This window comes from Oculina patagonica, chromosome 6, assembly GCF_052425735.1.
Source record: "Oculina patagonica isolate OP01 chromosome 6, crgOcupat, whole genome shotgun sequence".
Taxonomy (NCBI): Eukaryota; Metazoa; Cnidaria; class Anthozoa; order Scleractinia; family Oculinidae; genus Oculina; species Oculina patagonica.
Genome location: NC_135763.1, coordinates 22,833,844 through 22,852,983, shown reverse-complemented (window position 1 = coordinate 22,852,983; position 19,140 = coordinate 22,833,844). Strand labels below are relative to the sequence as shown.

Sequence of the window (19,140 nt, the reverse complement as noted above, 5' to 3'; positions counted from 1 at the left end):
TTTATATAACAGTTTGAGTTTAAGAAATTATGCGAAGACGTAATTATTTTCCATCTGATTAAATAGAGTAGAAACCATTTTCAGCTCAGAAACTGTAATTGAAGATTCACTAAAAAGTGACCGAGTGTTTGCGCCGACCTTGTAATGATCACTTATTTTTCTTCGTGGGGCTGGTAGCGAAAGAAATATAAGTTTAAAAAGTCTCGCGAATGAAGGACGCAAAAGCGCCAGTAATAATTCATATCATTTAGCAGTTTCGAATAGAATACTTTGAATGCCTTTTGTTTCTTTATAATCCTCCATTTTTCAGTCAACAGCAGCAATTAGAAAAGACCACCTTTTGTCAGTAAATATTGCATATATCGCAAACCTCATTGTTTTTGTTTTTTCGATTTTCTAGGAGCAAGCACAATACTATGTTAAGTGCCCTGTGGCTGTGCACGTTTACCGTGTTTCTGGCATCATCTCAAGGTGAGTGTCAATGAAAAGGACAATTTGCAATCTGTGACAAATGAAGGAAAAGTGATTGTCAACACAGGGAACGCCATATATCAAAATAGTTTAACAACTACTCTGAATGAAAAGTTGTCATAGTTCGGCGCAAAAGTTACTTCTTGTCTACACTAATGGGGTTTTAAACCTCTACATACGTTAAAAGCATTTTGTCTAAAAATCGGTTTCAAAATCGATCACTGTTGTTAAATTTCGCGCCTAAAACTTGTAAAAGGTATGTGCTAGTCTAAACTTGAAGTTAAAAATTAATCACTTGATTAATCAGTAGAAAGGAAAAACAGGTTCAATTTAACAAAACGTTTTTGAGTAAAATTAAAAAATAACAACAGTACTGAATAAGGGTGCCGAAATTTCTCCAAAGCACTTGTTGCGGTAGCGCTACTCAAAGAAGTAAAGGAAATATGATTGAACTGGTGAACTGTTGTTAAATTTTGCGCCTAAAACTTGTAAAAGGTATGTGCTAGTCTAAACTTGAAGTTAAAAATTAATCACTTGATTAATCAGTAGAAAGGAAAAACAGGTTCAATTTAACAAAACGTTTTTGAGTAAAATTAAAAAATAACAACAGTACTGAATAAGGGTGCCGAAATTTCTCCAAAGCACTTGTTGCGGTAGCGCTACTCAAAGAAGTAAAGGAAATATGATTGAATTACTGGAGCGTTAACAAAAGATTGCGTTTCGACAAGTTTACTAGAAATAACAAATTAGTTTCCAAACTGAAATCCAGCTTTCAAGTGTTTTTTCTAGTAACCGCCCTCCGGAAAGTTTTGTTCTTACAAAGCAAGAGATCATCGTTTTGGTGTAGGCTCAAAAGTGAAATCGTATTGAATTCGAAAAGTCTTCGTTTCTTTATTCGCATTTTATGGAAGAAGATTCTCTATCAATTGTTTTCTATGTACAGATTTGTTCCCACACTAAACAGCTCTGTCAATTTCTTATTTTCAAAGCTTCATCGAGCTGTGAGGACCCGCCATTGGATATATGTATTGTGATTGACAGGACAGAGAGTGTTGGGGCTAGCAACTATGACACCATGTTGGAATCAGTGAGGACCCTCATATCCAAATATGATGTCGGTCCTGATAAAACACATATCTCTATCGTTACCTTCGCTGGTGACGCAACAGTTCGCGCTAGCTTGGACGACCCCAGGTTCCAAAGTAAAAAAGGATTAAACGATCTCATCGACGAAATGAAAGCAAAAGACAAACTAGGAAATCCTACACGCACTGATATTGCACTGGAGGTTGTCAACAATGAAGTATTTACTGCTAAAAATGGAGATCGTCCCGAGTCCCCGGATGTCATGATCGTGTTTACAGACGGAGGCAAACATAAGAAATCAAAACCTTACCGCAAGGTTCTTCCTCCTCTCGAGGTATGTTCATACTTTCTTTGTAAAATTCTAGCAGTCAGCCAAATGGTCTCTCTGTTGAAATCGTTGACGTGCATACATTTTCATTCATTTCTTATACATCTAAGAGCCAATGATATTGTGCACGTACGTTTGTAAAGAGTAAAACAAGTCATTCAGATGAATTTTTTATCTATGTTACATGACGTTACGTGACATGCCATGACATGACCTGACATTGGATGACGTGACATGACATGACATGACATGACATGGGATGACGTGACATGAAATGACATGACATGCATGGGATGACGTTACGTGACATGACATGGTATAGGATGACGTGACGTGACATGACATGGCATGACATGACATGACAATGGATGACGTAACGTGAAGTATTATCACATGACGACACGAGGAAACTAAATCTGGGAAGTTAACTGTCGTGATACAAACAAAACTATGAATTTTGTTGTTTTTGTTGTTGTTAGTGTTGTTCTTGTCGATGTCGTTGTTGTTGTCTTTGTTGAAATGAGGACATGTACTTTTTAGTCATATTTTTATTGTATTTCAGTGAGTTGTAAAAGAGTGTTCCTCTTGTTTTAGGTTTCCAAATTAATCATCTTTGTCATATACCGTAACATTACAAACAGTTTTTTAGTGAAAATATCTTAATAGGTGCTCATAGGTCTTATTTGTATTCCAGAAAAAAGGCATCCACCGAGTTGCCGTTGGAATTGGTAAGAAAATTAAACAAGACGAACTTGAGACAATCGCGGGCAGTCCTGATAGAGTTGTGAATGCTGAGAGTTTTGAGAAGCTAGATGAACAACTGGACAACATCCGGGAAACTACCTGCAGTGAGTTTTTATGGGATAAAAATTGTCGCTTTATAATAGTAACAAATGCTTTAAAAGCGATCAAAATGGTACCTTTGGTGACACGTTAATTTCTGATGAACTTGTGCAAGGCTACCATTGTTCTGTTCTCTCCTTTAATCCTTGCCATGACGGCATACTTTCCATTTGTTGTCTTAGTGTCTGAATAAAGTGATGGCTTGGGACGACATTGCGACCTAAACGTCCGTCGCCAACAGTTGGTTATTGTAGTCATTTACATGTTCAAGACGAAGAGAAAGGGAAGGACGGGGATTGCCTTGCATGTGTGTTATGGACGGAGGAACTGCGGAGCATTTTCATGACGGCTTATGTCAACTATTTTTTTCCAATCCACAGTCTAAGCACATCCAACCATTGCTAGCAAGAATCTCAAAGATCCATTGCATTTCCTACAGGTATTGATGGAGGTTATACTGAATGGAGTGAATGGTCGAAATGTTCAGCAACTTGCGGAGGTGGTGTCCAATGGCAGTCACGAACTTGCACCAAACCGAAACCAGAGGGTGATGGAAAAACTTGTAAGGAACAGGGACTTGGGCCTGCCAAGCAGTCGAAAACATGTAACAATCAGCCTTGCGGTAAGTTGGTTTCCTTTCGGGATGAGGAGTTAACTACATAATTATGATTGCTTCATAGCCTTCAATATAGTTTGGGTAGATTGATTAATAATGCATCAAATACGGCCCATCATTTTTTATTTAAAAAAATATATGACTTTAGCGGCAGCACTACTTAAAGAAAAGAAAAAAATTGATAAAAAAGATGAATTACTCAAGCGTTAACGACAGAGTTGCTTCCAACTGAGAATCCGGCCGTTTTAAAAGTGATCCCTCTCACGAACTGCGGTCTGTAATGAAAATGCAATCATCATTTTAGCGTGGTCGCCAAGGCACCCGAAAAAATAGTTGTACAGTAGTAAGATTAAATTTGTGGTTTTGAACGGTAAATCTTACAGATCTTATTGTAGCTTTACGCAACTGTTTTTAAAACTTAAAGGGTAACCTTTGGTTAATTCTAGCGAAAAGTTTACTTGCTTACTTGTGCAAGGCGAACGTATAACTTTAACCAAAAGCATATAACAACGTTGGTTATATGCTTCTGCCTTAGCTGACAGTTAATTATCTACTCATCTGCGTTTAATCTTTTGAACGGACGAAAGGAAAGGGAAGGGTGGCCGGGGAACTAACTCAGTGGTATGTGTGTTAGTTGCAGTTACATCGACGGATGAACTGCAATCTTAGCCTGTGTACAGCCGTCCCGCTCCGCTAAAAAAATCGCGGAGGGGACCCTCACATACCACTGAGTTAGTTCCCCGGCCACCCTTCCCTTTCCTTTCGTCCGTTCAAAAGATTAAACACAGATGATAATTTCACAGGCTACTGCAATCTAAGTACAAACATTTCCGCCGCTTTAATTGAGTTTTTGGTCGTTTGCTTTTCCTACAGGTACCGATGGAGGATACACTGAATGGAGTGCATGGTCGAAATGCTCAGCAACTTGCGGAGGTGGTGTCCAATGGCAGTCACGAACTTGCACCAACCCGGAACCAGAGGGCGATGGAAAAACCTGTAAGGAACAGGAACTTGGGCCTGCCAAGCAGTCGCAAACATGTAACACTCAGCCTTGCGGTAAGTTGGTTTCTTTTCGGATGGTATGATTTATAGCCAATGAAAATAACTGTTATCTTTTATCTTTGAAGGCCGTATATTTTTCAGTTTTCACTCAGCTACTTGTCACCTTCTATCAATTAAGTTTCTTACTTACTCTTACAATGTGCATACCTTGCGAGAACGTTTTCTTTTTTAACTTACCTTATCAGATAATTTTGCAATAACCGCAGCATCTCTTTTCACGAGAGGGAACGTTGCAGAGTTCACCAAACCGAAATGCAGAGTTTCATTTGAAAATGTGAACTAACTAGCTGAAACGATTGACATTAAATGACTAAGGGTGAAGCTTTAGGAAGGAAAGCCCTACATCGGCATGACTTTGAAAACCATTATTGTAAAGTCACACGCCAAGTTTGTGATATACATTAAGTTTAAACCCAAGATTAAGTAACCTTTAAGTGGCTAGTGTTTTTGGTTTTGGATGAGATTTATATAAAGTCTTCGAAAGTAAACACATTCGCTAAATTAACAGCACTCAAAATGCAAAAATGAAAAAAAACTTTTAGTTGGTTGTATGTTTTACCCTAATCCAGGTGTCGATGGCAACTGGTCTCCTTGGAGTGCACCAGGCCCTTGTGACAAGACCTGTGGAGGGGGTGTACGGATAAGGCAAAGAACATGTACAAATCCACCCCCGTCCGGCAAAGGCAAGCAGTGCCAAGGAATGAGCACAAAGACTGAGAGCTGCAACACGAATAAATGTAAGCAAACAATTTTTTTAACCCATCCTTCCATGGGAAGAATCATTACTTCTAATCGCTACTTATTGGAGAAACCTTAACATTATCTTAATGAAACTTCTCAGTTAAAATTGCCTTGTTGGGAATCTTTGTTAACAAGAGAAAGTTTTTGACTTTCTCAATTTTGTTTTGTTTTAGGTCCCCCTCCGCCACCCCGTCCATGTAAGGAACATTTGGATGTTGGTATAATTTTAGATTCCTCTAACAGTATCAAACCATATGATTATCAAAAGGCGCTCAGCTTCTTACAAAGCTTGGCTCAAAGACTGCAGATATCAGAAGCTGGTACACACATGGCAATCCTGTTATACAGCTGGGAGGCACACACTGTTTACAGGTTTGTGACTAGATATAGGACAAAGACAGCATGGAAAAACTGGTGACATCTCTATGTACCTCAGTGCTACGAAGATTTTCCCACCTCAGCCTTAACAACCAAACACAACATGAGTAATAGCGAATCGATCGATTGAGTTAAAAGACAATAAGGGTTGGGTGTGGGGTAAGTTGATTTATCCACATTAAGGTTGCGTTCAGATTAAACAGTACTTTAAAACTTTGCATTGCCGAGATCTTTTATTATGTCATAATGAAGACTCCTACTTGTAACTTCCACTGCCCAGAATAGTACAGTCGATGTGTTAAAAAAATATTCGCAGCCACTGTTTTATTAACTCACTTCATCACCGTATGTATTTTTTTGTTCTCAATAACGGTCTGCTCAGGTGCATTACCGTGTGACAGTGATTTTGCAGCAAATAATAGCATTCTGCTCATGCGAAGTTGTTTCCACTACTTTTAAATCGCGTTTCGTTTCCCAGAGGTTTCATGTAGCAATTTAATATATCAGTAAGACCAAACAAAACAAAACAGAGATAATACAAAAAAGACAGAAAATTGCCTTAATGCTCAATTCCCTCTATGAGGCACGCCTGCAGAAAATCATAGTAGCGCGTTCAGCATTGCCAAGTCTAAATCCTCCCATAGAGGGAATTGGGCATTAGATGAAAACCGGCTCGTATTATCCAAAAAAGTGTTGCTCTTCTACTTTATTACATCTGCAAATTGCACTTTCCGCTTCCCGAAAATAAATTATGAAATGTGGAAAACAAGCTCTGTGATCGAATGGTAAATGGCTCAACCTCGTCCAATTATTTTTGTAGAACATGAGAATAATAATCTTTATTGTTTTTCAAATATTTTAGGTTTACAGATCCACAAAACGTAAATGCACTGAGAAACAAAATTGGAGGCTTGCCACATATTCGAGGTGGCACGCGAACAGACAGAGCCCTAACACTAGCTGGAGAAGATTTCTTTGGCTGGGAGGAGACTGGGGACAGGCCAGACATACCAAACGTGTTGATTGTGCTTACTGATGGTGACACAAATGAAGGAAGCAAACCTTTCCCTCAAGTTCTGCCCCCATTAGAGGTATGGACGCTGGCAGTCTCTTAGGTTCATTTCATAACTTACTTCCATCCAACTATACATCGGTGCATCTGTCCATCGACCCACCACTCACCCACCCACCCACAAATCCACCGAATGACTGGCTGATTGATTGATCGGTTGATTGATTGGTTGTTTAATTGATTGCTTGATTGATTGATTGCTTTCTTGATTGATTGATTCATTGATTCATTGATTCATTGATTCATTGATTCATTGATTCATTGATTCATTGATTCATTGATTCATTCATTCATTCATTCATTCCCGTCTGTCTGTCCGATCCATCCATACAACAGCCACATGCAATTATATTGCACCGTAAATGGTTTATTCATATTATCTTTTGAAAATGCAATTTCTTATCCCTGGGCTTATATAACTTCGTAGGAGGTTTTTGGTGCGCATATAACTGGGCGAATAATAGAACCGAGTGGGGCTTATAAGTATCAAAACGTTTTGAATTGACCTCACTCGACAAGACTCTGTTGAGTGATATAATGTCCACTCTGGTTAAACGTTTTGATCTGCACTCTACTTGGAGACCTGTTTATTGCCAATTTCTATTTGCATTACAATGTTCTGTTTCAAGTTGACCTTGAAAGCTTGGATGGGGGATGTCTTATGTCCGGAAGGGGGAAATTGGAACATTTTTTGTAAGCGGGCTGATGGGCCTAAAATCACTGGAGCGTTATATATATAACCAGGGGGTGGGGCTTATAGCCAGTATTTTACCCTATCATGTATACTGTTATAATATTTTCAGGATGCTGGAGTAAGACGAATCGCTGTCGGCATTGGAAATGAAATTCATTACGGCGAACTTTTAGAAATAGCAGGAAGCCGTGAAGATGTTCTTCAAGTGCATTCATACAGTGACTTAATCAACAAACTGGAAGACATCATGAGACTGGCATGCGACGATCAATACCCAGGTAAACGAATAAATAAACAAACAAACGTAACAAGGGACCAGCTCCCAGTTGGCTTGATAGCTCAGTTGGTTAGAGCGCTGTACTAGTATCGCAGAAGTCATGGGTTCGATTCCCGTTCAAGCCTGAATATTTTACAGGCTTGCTTTTCTTAACTGCTTAAGTTGAGTACATTACTGCGATGATCTTTCATTTGCTTAATATGTATATCCGCAGTACAAATATATGAATTTCATATATTCATTTCAAAAAAAACTATTAGGCGTTAACCCAAAGGTTCTTGATACCATTATAAGTTATCGCTATATTGTACTTAATCTAGCCATAGTTCTACTAAATAAGCAGTCTTTTGATTGTTTAATCAAACCATTGTTTTGTTTCAAGGTTTACAGCATTTACTGAGCCATGCATTATAACCAATTTCGTCTCTCAGTGAACCAGAAAATATTATAGTATTGACCTGTTTATTGAAAGAAGATTTTTTTCAGTAATTTGCTTTTTGGACGGGATACCATCGTCTGGTAGATACAACTCACATACTCTTTTTGTTTATTACGCTTGAATAGGATCTTGCGGCTCATGGGGATCTTATGGAAGCTGTAGTAAAACTTGTGGAACAGGGTTTAAAGTTCGCTCCAGAGTGTGTCCAAGAAACAGCTTGCATTTAAAGAAACAGAAAACAGCTTGTAATACCAACCTTTGCCCAGGACAGGGTAAGTTGGCAACAGTTTATATAGAGAGATTGATAGATACTTTATTTATATAACTTTGCAACCCAAAGGTTGAGTTATGTCATATTTACAAAAACAGGCCACTGAAAGCGACAAATGCTCAAAATATCAAATTCTTGAAATCCAAAAATTCTAAAAACTGAACAATACTTATTAAAATTCAAAGTGCATTAGATACAAGAATATACAGCTAATCCACAAGGTCTCAAAAGCAGCAGCAACAACTACCAACACACACTGTGGTACGTCGATAGCAAGAAATAAACCTAACTTAAACCTGCTATACTGCATTATAAATTATCAATCATCAGAACGGAAAGTGACAAAAAACCGCACCAATAAGAAGACATTTTTACTGCCACGAGCAATAGTACAAAACTGAATACAGGGAACAGAAGGTGTGTCGAAGAGGGAATATATAAACCCATTAACACTCAGGGCAAGACATGCATGTAATCAATGTGGCAACTTGGACTCGCTTCTCTTGTTTGAGGAAGTGGTTAGGGTGATGAAAATTTCCTCCTTCTATTAATTCCTTTGAATCCCCTTGTTTTTCATAAAAGAAAAAAAATGGTGAACCAGTGGCGGGTCAGTTTTGGTTTTTGCAATCCAATTGCCGATTATAAACCTCAAATAAATAGTCTTGATGTAATACTTTGCTTTGTGTAATTTGAAAACTTACAGAAAGTTGCGAAGATAGTCAAAGGAATTGTGAAGATTTAGCGGCTGCAGGACAATGTTGGAAGCAGGCTTCTGGATCTAAGTATTTCCAAACATTCACTTTGTGGGATCGCTGTAAAAAGAGCTGCAGACGATGCAACGGTAATGGTTGAACTTGAGCAATTGTATTTGCAAAATTAACACTAAGTCAGTAAATGTTCGTACCTTGAGTATCATCATAAGGTAAATTAACCGACTTGGCAAATACTTCCAAAAACTGGCGTTTCGAGCATATCCTAGCTGGAGCAGAGGATTGTGGATCGGGTGGGTTATAGAATATGGAGCTACGCTATTGGAGGAAACATTACAACAGAGAACAGAGGAATGAATAAGTTAACGAGACTTGTTCAAAGCTGCAGAAAGCTAAGACTGAAACAAATCATGTCGGTATAATGGCAGGATAGATTAAAACGTTTCAGACAGGCTTGGAGGCAACTGAGATGTCGTTTTCGTGAATGGCCGTGAGAGGGAAGTTTTTATTGAAATTTCAATAATTCTCACCTTACCATTTTGGCCTTTCAGTAGTTTATATCTTGTTATGTTGTATTCTTTTTATACCATGCCATAAAAAATACAGCCAATCAGAATACAGGAAAGCCGTTGTATATTCGACGGTATTTCACCCAACCTTTCCATAGTGCGCTGCGACTGTTTTCGCGACGAAATTTAGTAAGCGTATTTTCTATGGCATGGTAAAAAATAGTTATGCAACACTTTCTCGTGGTATACTATGGAATATCCCACTTGTCACTTGTATTTTCTTGGCATACACACTCGCCTAAAGGCTCGTGTGTATACCGAGAACATACAAGTGACTCGTGGGATATTCCATAGTATACCACTCGAAAGCGTTGCATAACTAGTATGTAACTGCTTTCTATATGATAAGCCCTTTTTTCCATTGATTATTTAACAGTCGACACCTCACAGTGCAAAGATAACGACCCCTATGTGTGTCCATGGATCACTAAAGCTCCAGAAGGAGGCTGTGAAAAATTTGCAGGAAGGCAAGGATTTAAGATCTACAAGCTGAAAGGTAAGCAGTGATGGATGTGTAGTTATAGGCATTTGTAAAAACATTTCCATATTTAATTACATTAATTCTCAAATCAAAGTAAACCTTAGGCATGTTTCCAGTCCAACAGTTTACCGCTAGCCATTAATGCCCCTGGATAGAGATAGGTAAGGTAATGTAGGTAAGGTAATTTATTTTACGTCAAAAGCACAGGGAGTGGTTGCCCAGTCTCCCGAGCCAGAGGCTCATGAGAGTAATTCATCTTCAACAAGAACATAACACAAGACTCTGGCCCTAGTTCGAACCGTCTACTGACCTCCAATATATCGTGTGTCCAACACATAAATTATTAGTGCAGCCTCGTCCTCCATTTATGCACATATTGAAGGCTGAGCAAATCATTGTCACAATAGTATACTATCTCTTTTGTGACTAAGGGCGCTTTCCATTTGTCAGAACTGGCTAGCCAGACCGGTATTTTCAAGAACAGAATTCCGTTGTTAGTCAGATTTGTCCTGTCATATCAGTCAGTGCATAAATATCCGTATATTGTCGTGGTGGATTTGTGGGAAATCTCGTGGAAAAGGCCCATTTCACATTCTAAACCACCGGACCGGCTGGCCAGTTCTGACTAATGCGGCCTAAGCGTCACATAAGGCCTCTACACAGTTCCTCCATTCCTCTCGGTATTCTGCTGCTCTTCGTACCTCAGCCCAAAATTTCAATCCATTTTCTTCCTTTCTTTCTCCACTGTGCGCCTCCAGCTGGTCTTTGGTCGTCCTCTTCCTCTTCTACCCTCGCGTGCCCAGGTCAGCGCCATGCTGCAATCATTGTTGTGAACTTGCCGTAGTTTATGGCTAATCAGCTTTCCATTTTCTGTGTTTTACTTCTTCATTCAGTCACTATCTCAATACTCTTGACTTAATATAATAAAGAAAGGTATTAAAGTGTTAAAAGTGTGCTTCTATGAATACCTGGCGAAACTTCCGCCATATGCTACATGGCAATTGGTGAATCAGAAATAATCAGCTATTTTCTTTCCATGGATGGAATTGATTGTTATTTTTATTTTCGACAGATGTTTGCAAGAAAAGCTGCAATAACTGTAACGGCGGGTCGGGAAGCAGCGGTGAGTAAAGTTTAGCTTTTTACTTGGTGTTCAGAGCAAATGCGACAATCAACCAATACTGAAGAATGAATAGATTACTAGTTTCACATTGCGACAGTCATCGCGGATTAATGCAAGGTGTTCGTATCTTGGAGTTGATCCACCCTGGGTCCCTGCCTCTTATCTCATTATGGTGACACAACAGCCTTTGAAGTACTCGAAAGTGCTTCATTGGAAAAAAGAATAAAATTCTTTGATAAAAATCAAAATGAAATACAACAACTGAGGAACCAACAAGGATATTCCCCCAGAATTTTATATTCAATTGGTCTAAGCAAGTTTTAAGTCTACCGGTAAGTACCACTTTAAGTATAAAAAACTAAATCTGTGCTCCTATCGGATAGTGTTTTGTTTGAGGTCTTTAAAATGGTTTTGAGGCCTTGAATGATGTTCCCAAAAAAACATTTGCAGCAGTGTTATGTTGTGTTTGTGTTTGTGTTTGTTTTTACTTGTAAGAATATCTGCCAGTTTCGAATGTGTTTTTTTCTCTTTTGATGTTTTTACTAATTGATGTCATACCTGTTTTTCTTCAGGATCAAGTGGTGGTGGCTGGCGTCCCGGGGGTGGTGGTCATGGTAGTTCGGGAGGTGGAGGAGGCTGGGGAGGTGGAAGACCCGGTGGCTGGGGAGGCGGAAGACCCGGTGGCTGGGGAGGCGGGAGACCCGGTGGTTGGGGCGGTGGAAGACCCGGTGGTTATGGAGGTGGGAGACCCGGTGGTTTTGGAGGTGGGAGACCCGGTGGTTATGGAGGCGGAAGACCCGGTGGATGGGGGCGTTGATAAGCTATGGAAAAATTAAGTGAGTGCACGTTTTTCTATTGTTTATCTATGATGACATGTATAAATTCTTTGCAGAAGTTTCGTTACAAAAAGAACAAATACTTTAACAATTCCGATGCTATAAGCCCCGGCTTGTATAATCGTTCGCAGGGCCGTAACTAGCAAGAGGCAAGACGAGGCACTTGCCTCGTTTAAATTTTTACCTAAAATTAAAAACAAAATATCTTTTGTTGGGAAAATAATCCCCAGTTGAACAAGTTTGACTTTTCTCAAGAAATACCTCATGACAATGTCTCTGAAAGGGTTCTAGATTTCAAAATTTTCTGGAGGGCAAGCCCCCAGAACTCACTAGCAAGACCTTGCCTTGTCTATGACAAAGGTGTGGTTACGGCCCTGGTTCGAAAAGCTTTGTGGTTGGCGTTTTTGGGGAGACAGCATATTTTCGGAAGGGATAATTATCAGAAAAAATTTCTCGCTTCAAATGTTTGCGCTTACATTAAAACTTTACGTCTGGAAATTACAAGGTGCATGCAAAAGGGAGTGGATTTCTGCGTCTGGTCTGTGGGATAATTATTACCTGAATTTTGCGGTGGAATAACAAATCACTTTAAAGTAGCTTTGTCACGTGTTTTAAGTCATTTTTCTGACTAGCTTTTTCGCATAGAAAAAAAGGAGTAATAAAAACGCAAAAATAATCAAGGATGGTTTCGAATGACAAATATTAAGGCAGATTACGAATGACAAACTTGAAAAAGGTTGCCAATTTTTTCATAATGAATTGTCCGTGACATAGTTCCTTTACACAGCGTAGAACCAAACCAGATATCAGAAAGAACTGTAAATAGAATTGTAGCTAACGTGAGAAGAGTTTTTCGAGTGTTCTCCAGTTTAAGTCAATTTCCAAGTTGTCTGCAAATCTTATTGCACACATAAAACAAAAAAAATGCTTGTTCTATATCCATAATATGAAGAACTACAATTGTCGATCCATGAGTTGACTTGGTAACATTGCCGCGCGCAGCATGTTCCTTATGTTTTATAAATCAGTAGCCATGTTTATTTGCCATGAGTTAATGTTCGTTGATTTTATTCCTCTCCAGATCTGTGTTAGCCATCCCTGGATTTAAACTTAGAAAGGAAATCCAATGTGGAGTGTAGGAACAATAAAAAACAATAAACGTCCCATAAATCAGTGAAGTTGTGGTGATATTTTTCTTTAGCTATTAAAGTAAAATCACAGAATCAGCTATCGGTGATATGAAGTACTATACCTATAACCCCCAAAGATATCAAGTTTTTGTCCCAAATGAAATTTTATATTATGCTAAGCAACATACCGCAAAAACGTTTTGGTTTTGGTTAAAATGGAGTTTTTAATGGGCCGTCAAAGTTTCGGTTTCCTTCTCCATATCCAGTTTTTTGAACACGTCACTGTCCTGTAGAGAAAAGCAGAGGAGTAGATAAAGAAATGTAGTCCAGAATGTTCGTAGAATGTCAATGTTATAACCTAATTTTCATGCTAAGTCTTCTTCTTCTTTAGTCATTTTATTTCCTTGCAGAACATAAGTCCAATACCATTGCTTTCCAACTAGTCTTGATTTGGGCTACTTTCTTGGCAGTGGCCTAAGATACAACCTTTTCTTTCAACTCTGCCATAGCAGTGCGCCTCCGTGACTGCCACGGCTAGGTACTAGTCCCCAAAATTGTCAGATTGAAAAATTTATTATACAGTATAACCTCTATTTAGAGGACACCTTCGAGACAAGTGACTGATAAGTGGAACTATATAGCGCCCAAAAATACCGTATTTTTTTCGATTGAACGCCGCGGCGTTTATTAAAATTTTTCGTGATTCGAGTGCAGCGTTTATTCGAGGGCGGCATTTATACGAGGGCGGTGTTTATTTTAAATTCAATTTATTTCTTGTAACTGAACATTTGAATTTTAAAAACAGAAAAATGTTCTAGTGCTTGTCTGAAAAGTCATTTCCAATATCTTAAAACAATGTTACTATCAAGGAAAATATTTTTGAGGCTTGCTCAAACTTGATTATTACTGGATTTGCTTTTTGACTCTATTATTGGAATAAACGCCGCATCATGATGCGGCGTTTATTCGAGGGCGGCGTTTATTAATATTTCTGACTTAACGTGCGGCGTTTATTCGAGGGAGGCGTGCAAACACGTCCCTGGATTAAAGTAGAACAAAATCTTATCAATCCTGTTTGTTGCTCACGTACCGGGGATGCATGTCATAGATACAAGATTATGTGAACGAGTTGGCTTGACAAAGTAAATGTTCCACTTTAGTAAATCGTGCGTTTATCACCAAGCATTACCACAGAGAAACTCTCTATTTTGTGTTCTCATGTGTTAATCTCTATATCAACTCATGAATGTGTAGTCGATAAAAGAAAGAAAGTTTTATTGGCGTACACCCATCGAGCTTGCATGATAGAAGTTCCAATTAAATATACTTATTGTTTCCAAAAAGCTCAACTCCTAAAATTAAATAACACGAATTTCTAATCCCAATCTAAAGTTCACCCTTTGAGGCTGCTACCATTCATTAAAAAATTGAAAAGTTAAAAGCGTTGGCAACGAACGATCGGTTTTGCTTTTTCCAAACCAAAAAAAAATCAGCAAAAATTGCCCCGTGCGAGGAACGAACTCACGACCTTCTACTGTGCTAACGAGGCAACTGCATGAGAAAAACACATTTGACATTTACTATTGCTGTCGGCCGGCTTCGTCTCAAATACCAGCATGTTAATAAATTTTGATAACAAATCGAGAAAGTAACAGTGGCGGATCCAACTGACACAAAAGTGGGTTTGGGGAGAGGGGTGGGCGGGGCGTGAAGTGAAAATGAGCCTTTTCTCGCTTAATAAAGGGAGAACAAAAGCTTTTCTTGCCCGAAAAAGGAGAGGGGATACCGAAAAGTTAGGAGAGGGAGGGTTGACCTCGTCTGTAAGTTTATGCGCCGAAAAGTCTGCACGTTTTCTATCTACAAATTTGCAGCAAGCAGTTGAAATAAAACAAAAATGGATAAGGGATATCCAGAGCCGCCCGGTTAGCTCAGTCGGTAGAGCATCAGACTTTTAATCTGAGGGTCATGGGTTCAAGTCCCATATCGGACGACTAGTATTTTTATAGCAAAGCTAATTACTTTTTGTGATCTCAAAAAAGAAAACGAAAAAGATATTAGAACGGCTGCCAACACTGGACTTGCAACCTCTTACAACACCTCTTACAAGCAAAGTAATCATGAAAAAAGAAACATTTCGGCTGATTTTGGACTGATTTTTTTTTGAAAAAAAGGAAAACATTGTTGGTAATATGGCGAGAATCAGTTGATGAAGGCTTAAATCCTAAAACAAAAAGGTGCGCGATAATTTACGGTAACACTGTCGGGAAACACTAGAATAAGGTTTGAATTGTATTGATTTAAAAAAATCGATTTAAGGTCATTACCCTGAAATAGAACTGAACATAGATTTTTAACCAAACTTCGCCTACTGGTTTATTACTTTAATGGAACTTAAAATTTGAAATATATTTGTTTAGGAGCAGGAAGACCTTGAATATTCGTTATAGTTCCTTTATAATTCTCCTGCGAGTATTGGCAAAGTACACGTTTTTAGCGATAATTTATTTTTCAAACATAGGAATTGATCTGTTTTTATTTTACAGGAAGAATTTTGATCGCTACACTCAATTATGGGAAAAAAATTGACAGGTCACAATACTCGTTTACGAGAAAGCGACAATTTACTTCTCTCGCGGACTACGCCGCATATAGAAAAAACCCGCCATTTTTGTTTATGTGCGCGCGCTACAGTTAAGCTTAAAATTCTGCGCAGTAAGGATGTGCAATGCAATACAGGGCAATGACCTTAATTAAGTATCAGGCCCTTAGCACTTCGTGACAACTGAGCATTGCTGATTTTTTTATGGTTTTTCGTCTGCGCATGATACACACACATATCGATCGAGGTTCCAATCGTTTTAGTTACACCAACACAAATGTCTAAGTGAATGTTGGTGCCTCGTTAGCGCAACAGGCAGCGCGTCAGTTTTCTTATCCTTATCAGAAATTTGATGGTCGTGATTTCCATCCTCACACGAGGCAATTTCTGCTAATATTATTTGTTGAGGAAAATCAAAACCAATCTTTACCTCCCCTTTGTCGAAGGGCCAAATATGTTTGGTGTCCCCTTCACATAATTGATTCAAGTATCAAGAGTATTTACAGCCAACCTTGAGAAAGAGAGGACCAGGGTGAAAAGGACTATATCTTCATTCAATGCGCCTCCCCCAACTCCTTTTAAGCACATCTGCCTTGACCACCGTGATTTACTCTGTTACCAAAATTCATTACCCTGTGGATAAGATCAAGCCAGCAGGCAATACACAACTGTAGTGGAGAACTACCAATACAACCAATCTTGTACAATTAATGAATATTCCAACATAAAGATTTTTAACGCGTTACTAATGCAGGTCAACTAACCCTCTCATGCAGTTGCCTCGTTAGCGCAGTAGGCAGCGCGTCAGTCTCATAATCATTACAAGAAATCTGAAGGTCGTGAGTTCGATCCTCACACGGGGCAATTTTTGCTAATTTTTATTTTGTTTGGAAAAAGCAAAACCAAAGAGTTGAATTCACCTGCCAGGAAAAGGCTTTTAACCTGCGCCCAGGCCGAGTTCAGTTTTTTTCCCGTTCGTATATTCTCTTTATGTCTGGGATCACACTCGACAGGTAAATAGGGGGCGCGGGAAAATTGACCAGGCCGATCATCGTTGGTTAGTTTGAAGACATTTTTACATTTTTAACTGTTTTTCCCGCACCATGCGTGTTATTCTTTATCAAGCAAGCATGGAGGAGAAGAACTCGAGAAATGTTAGGAACAAAACCAAAAAGAAGCCAAACACAAGATAAAAAAATTTTCGTCGCCCGATATGGGACTTGAACCCATGACCCTCAGATTAAAAGTCTGATGCTCTACCGACTGAGCTAACCGGGCGGCTCACAATGGACATGTTATTATCAATATGGCAGTGTTATGAAAAATTTTGATGAGGTTTTTTTTAATACAAAGTTGTCGTTACTCTGTGCTGATTTCATGACTATCACAGTGAGTTTTGACACGTCAAGAAATCCAACTGGCCAGTGCCCATCAGGATAATTTATATTGTTGCGGGTAGGCATGAATAGATTGTGCTAGTAAATTCAGGAAAAGTTGCTTCACAATATACCTTAAAGTTGCTCTAAAGTTGCTCAAATCATCAAAAAGTTGCCACCAAAATTTAGAAACGTTGCTTGCTCTAGAGTCGTTTTGTTTTAGATAAATACTCAAAACGTGTTTGTTTGTTTGTTGCCATTTATTCTTACAATCATTAAAAGAGTCCAAAAAGCCATTGTTATATGAGAAATATAAATACTTTGTTGTAATCAATATGCTCTTTAAACTTAACATAATTTTAATAATAGATAAAAATAAAATAAAAAATAAAAAAATAAAAAATAGATAAAAAAGATAAAAATCCCTCGAAATGAAACGACTTTTATGGTTTGGATCGGTTTTACATCAATTTGTTGCTCAAAAGTTGCCAAGGAAGGCAAAAGTTGCCCTATGTTGCTGGTACTACAAAAAGTTGCTCAAGACGCTAAAAGTTGCTCAAAAGTTGCTGAGCACAATCTATTTATGCCTAGTTGCGGGCCCAAGAGAGGCCCGCAACCCTAATCTTGACAGTGACCAGCGGATTGCGTATAACGCGTGCGCGCCACGTTTATAAAAGGCTAGTTGCAAAGCGGAAGTTGAAAATTTTGTTCTTCCACCAAGAACGATCAGAATGCGAAAAATGTGTCAATCACAACAGATTGTTGAAACACCGGAAGTTGAAAATCTGTTCTTCAAGAACGATAAGAATGCGAAACCAGAGCAATACATAAGTCAACCTCAACAGTTTGTCACATAAGATCAAGACTTCTGTCACAAGAAAGATTGGAAACTACGTTTGGCCGACATTGTTTAGGCGTTGTTTAGGCGGCAAAACGAATGATTCCTTACAACATTAACAACATAGCGAGTTCACCAACCAAACAAGATCACATCTCGATAACACCGCCCGGGTACACCGCGTGCTCGATTAAATCATCATTCCTTGCGTGACGCGTTACTTGGAATAATAATTGTCTTTTGTCCAGCGATTTATCGACACTTCTGATAAATTTTCGCGACCTGTCGGAGTAAATGCCGGCGTGAAAATGAGGTGACCTAAGTTATTTGTTCTTCAACATTGCAAAAGGATCCGAAAATGTGTCGTTCAAACAGGAAGTTGAGAAATTTTTTTCGGTTAGAATGCGAAGAAAAGTGTCAAGAACATTTATCAACTGAGATCGACGCTTCTCAGTGTCACCTACAGGTGAAGGAAGGTGCATCTAGGCCCGCACTTTCTAACCTGTGGTTACCACTAGTTTTAACTGGAACGTGGCCTTCCACTTCAAGTATTAAATCTTGTAAAATGAGTACTAGTGGCGTAGTGGCCTAATGGCTACAGTCAACTCCCACTATGTCGGACACCTTTTGGACCACAATTTGGTGTCCGAAAATAGCGGGAGCTATTTCTATTAACTCATATTCGCCGGAACCGTCAACATCCTGTCCGTAATAACGGGGTGTCCATAATAGCGGTGTCCCGAAGGCGGGAGTTGACTGTGGTGCACTGGACTCTGGATCGAGTGGTCCATTCTCGTAAGACACTTAATCCCTTTCCACCCAGGTGCATAAAAAATGGTACCGGCGTATTTCATGCTGGGAGTAACCCTGCGCTGTACTGGCATCCCATCTAGGGTGAGTATTGGGCACTTTGGCCCGATACAGACTTCACATCAACAAAGGTCGTGAGTTCGATCCTCACATGGGGCATTTTTTTTAAACATGTTAAAGCTTTGAGTTTCGAAAAAAAAAATACGTGTTCACCACGTCAATGTAACATTTTTCTGAAAGAAGCTAACAGTATTGCCTTCTATAGAGAAAGGAGAATTCCGGAAATAAGCCAGGCCTCGGGCTAGTCAGATTTTTCCTTGGGCCTGTTTCCAGGGACAGGAAAGTTCAAATAAAGCTAAAATTAATTCGCAAACATAGGGCGTTGCTTTC

General features: G+C 39.0%; 1 protein-coding gene and 3 non-coding genes across 4 annotated transcripts; 3 read left to right on the top strand and 1 right to left on the bottom strand.

Moving 5' to 3' along the window:
• Positions 1-405: 405 nt before the first annotated feature.
• Positions 406-13,162, top strand: LOC144657127 (uncharacterized). Its single transcript, XM_078517433.1, has 15 exons — positions 406-471; positions 1,461-1,891; positions 2,580-2,733; positions 3,168-3,350; positions 4,218-4,400; positions 4,976-5,143; positions 5,321-5,519; positions 6,388-6,616; positions 7,401-7,569; positions 8,133-8,279; positions 8,982-9,119; positions 9,934-10,053; positions 11,111-11,161; positions 11,734-11,997; positions 13,079-13,162. The coding sequence occupies exons 1-14, from the start codon at positions 417-419 to the stop codon at positions 11,976-11,978; spliced, it is 2,472 nt and encodes an 823-aa protein (XP_078373559.1). The 5' UTR covers positions 406-416; the 3' UTR covers positions 11,979-11,997; positions 13,079-13,162.
• A 1,882-nt stretch (positions 13,163-15,044) lies between these two features.
• Trnak-uuu (transfer RNA lysine (anticodon UUU)) lies at positions 15,045-15,117 on the top strand. The gene has a single exon. It is a non-coding gene; the product is annotated as a tRNA-Lys (tRNA).
• A 1,387-nt stretch (positions 15,118-16,504) lies between these two features.
• On the top strand, positions 16,505-16,590 carry Trnam-cau (transfer RNA methionine (anticodon CAU)). Its single transcript is given in 2 exon segments — positions 16,505-16,541; positions 16,555-16,590. It is a non-coding gene; the product is annotated as a tRNA-Met (tRNA).
• Positions 16,591-16,931: 341 nt separating this feature from the next.
• Trnak-uuu (transfer RNA lysine (anticodon UUU)) lies at positions 16,932-17,004 on the bottom strand. The gene has a single exon. It is a non-coding gene; the product is annotated as a tRNA-Lys (tRNA).
• Between the last annotated feature and the right edge of the window lie 2,136 nt (positions 17,005-19,140).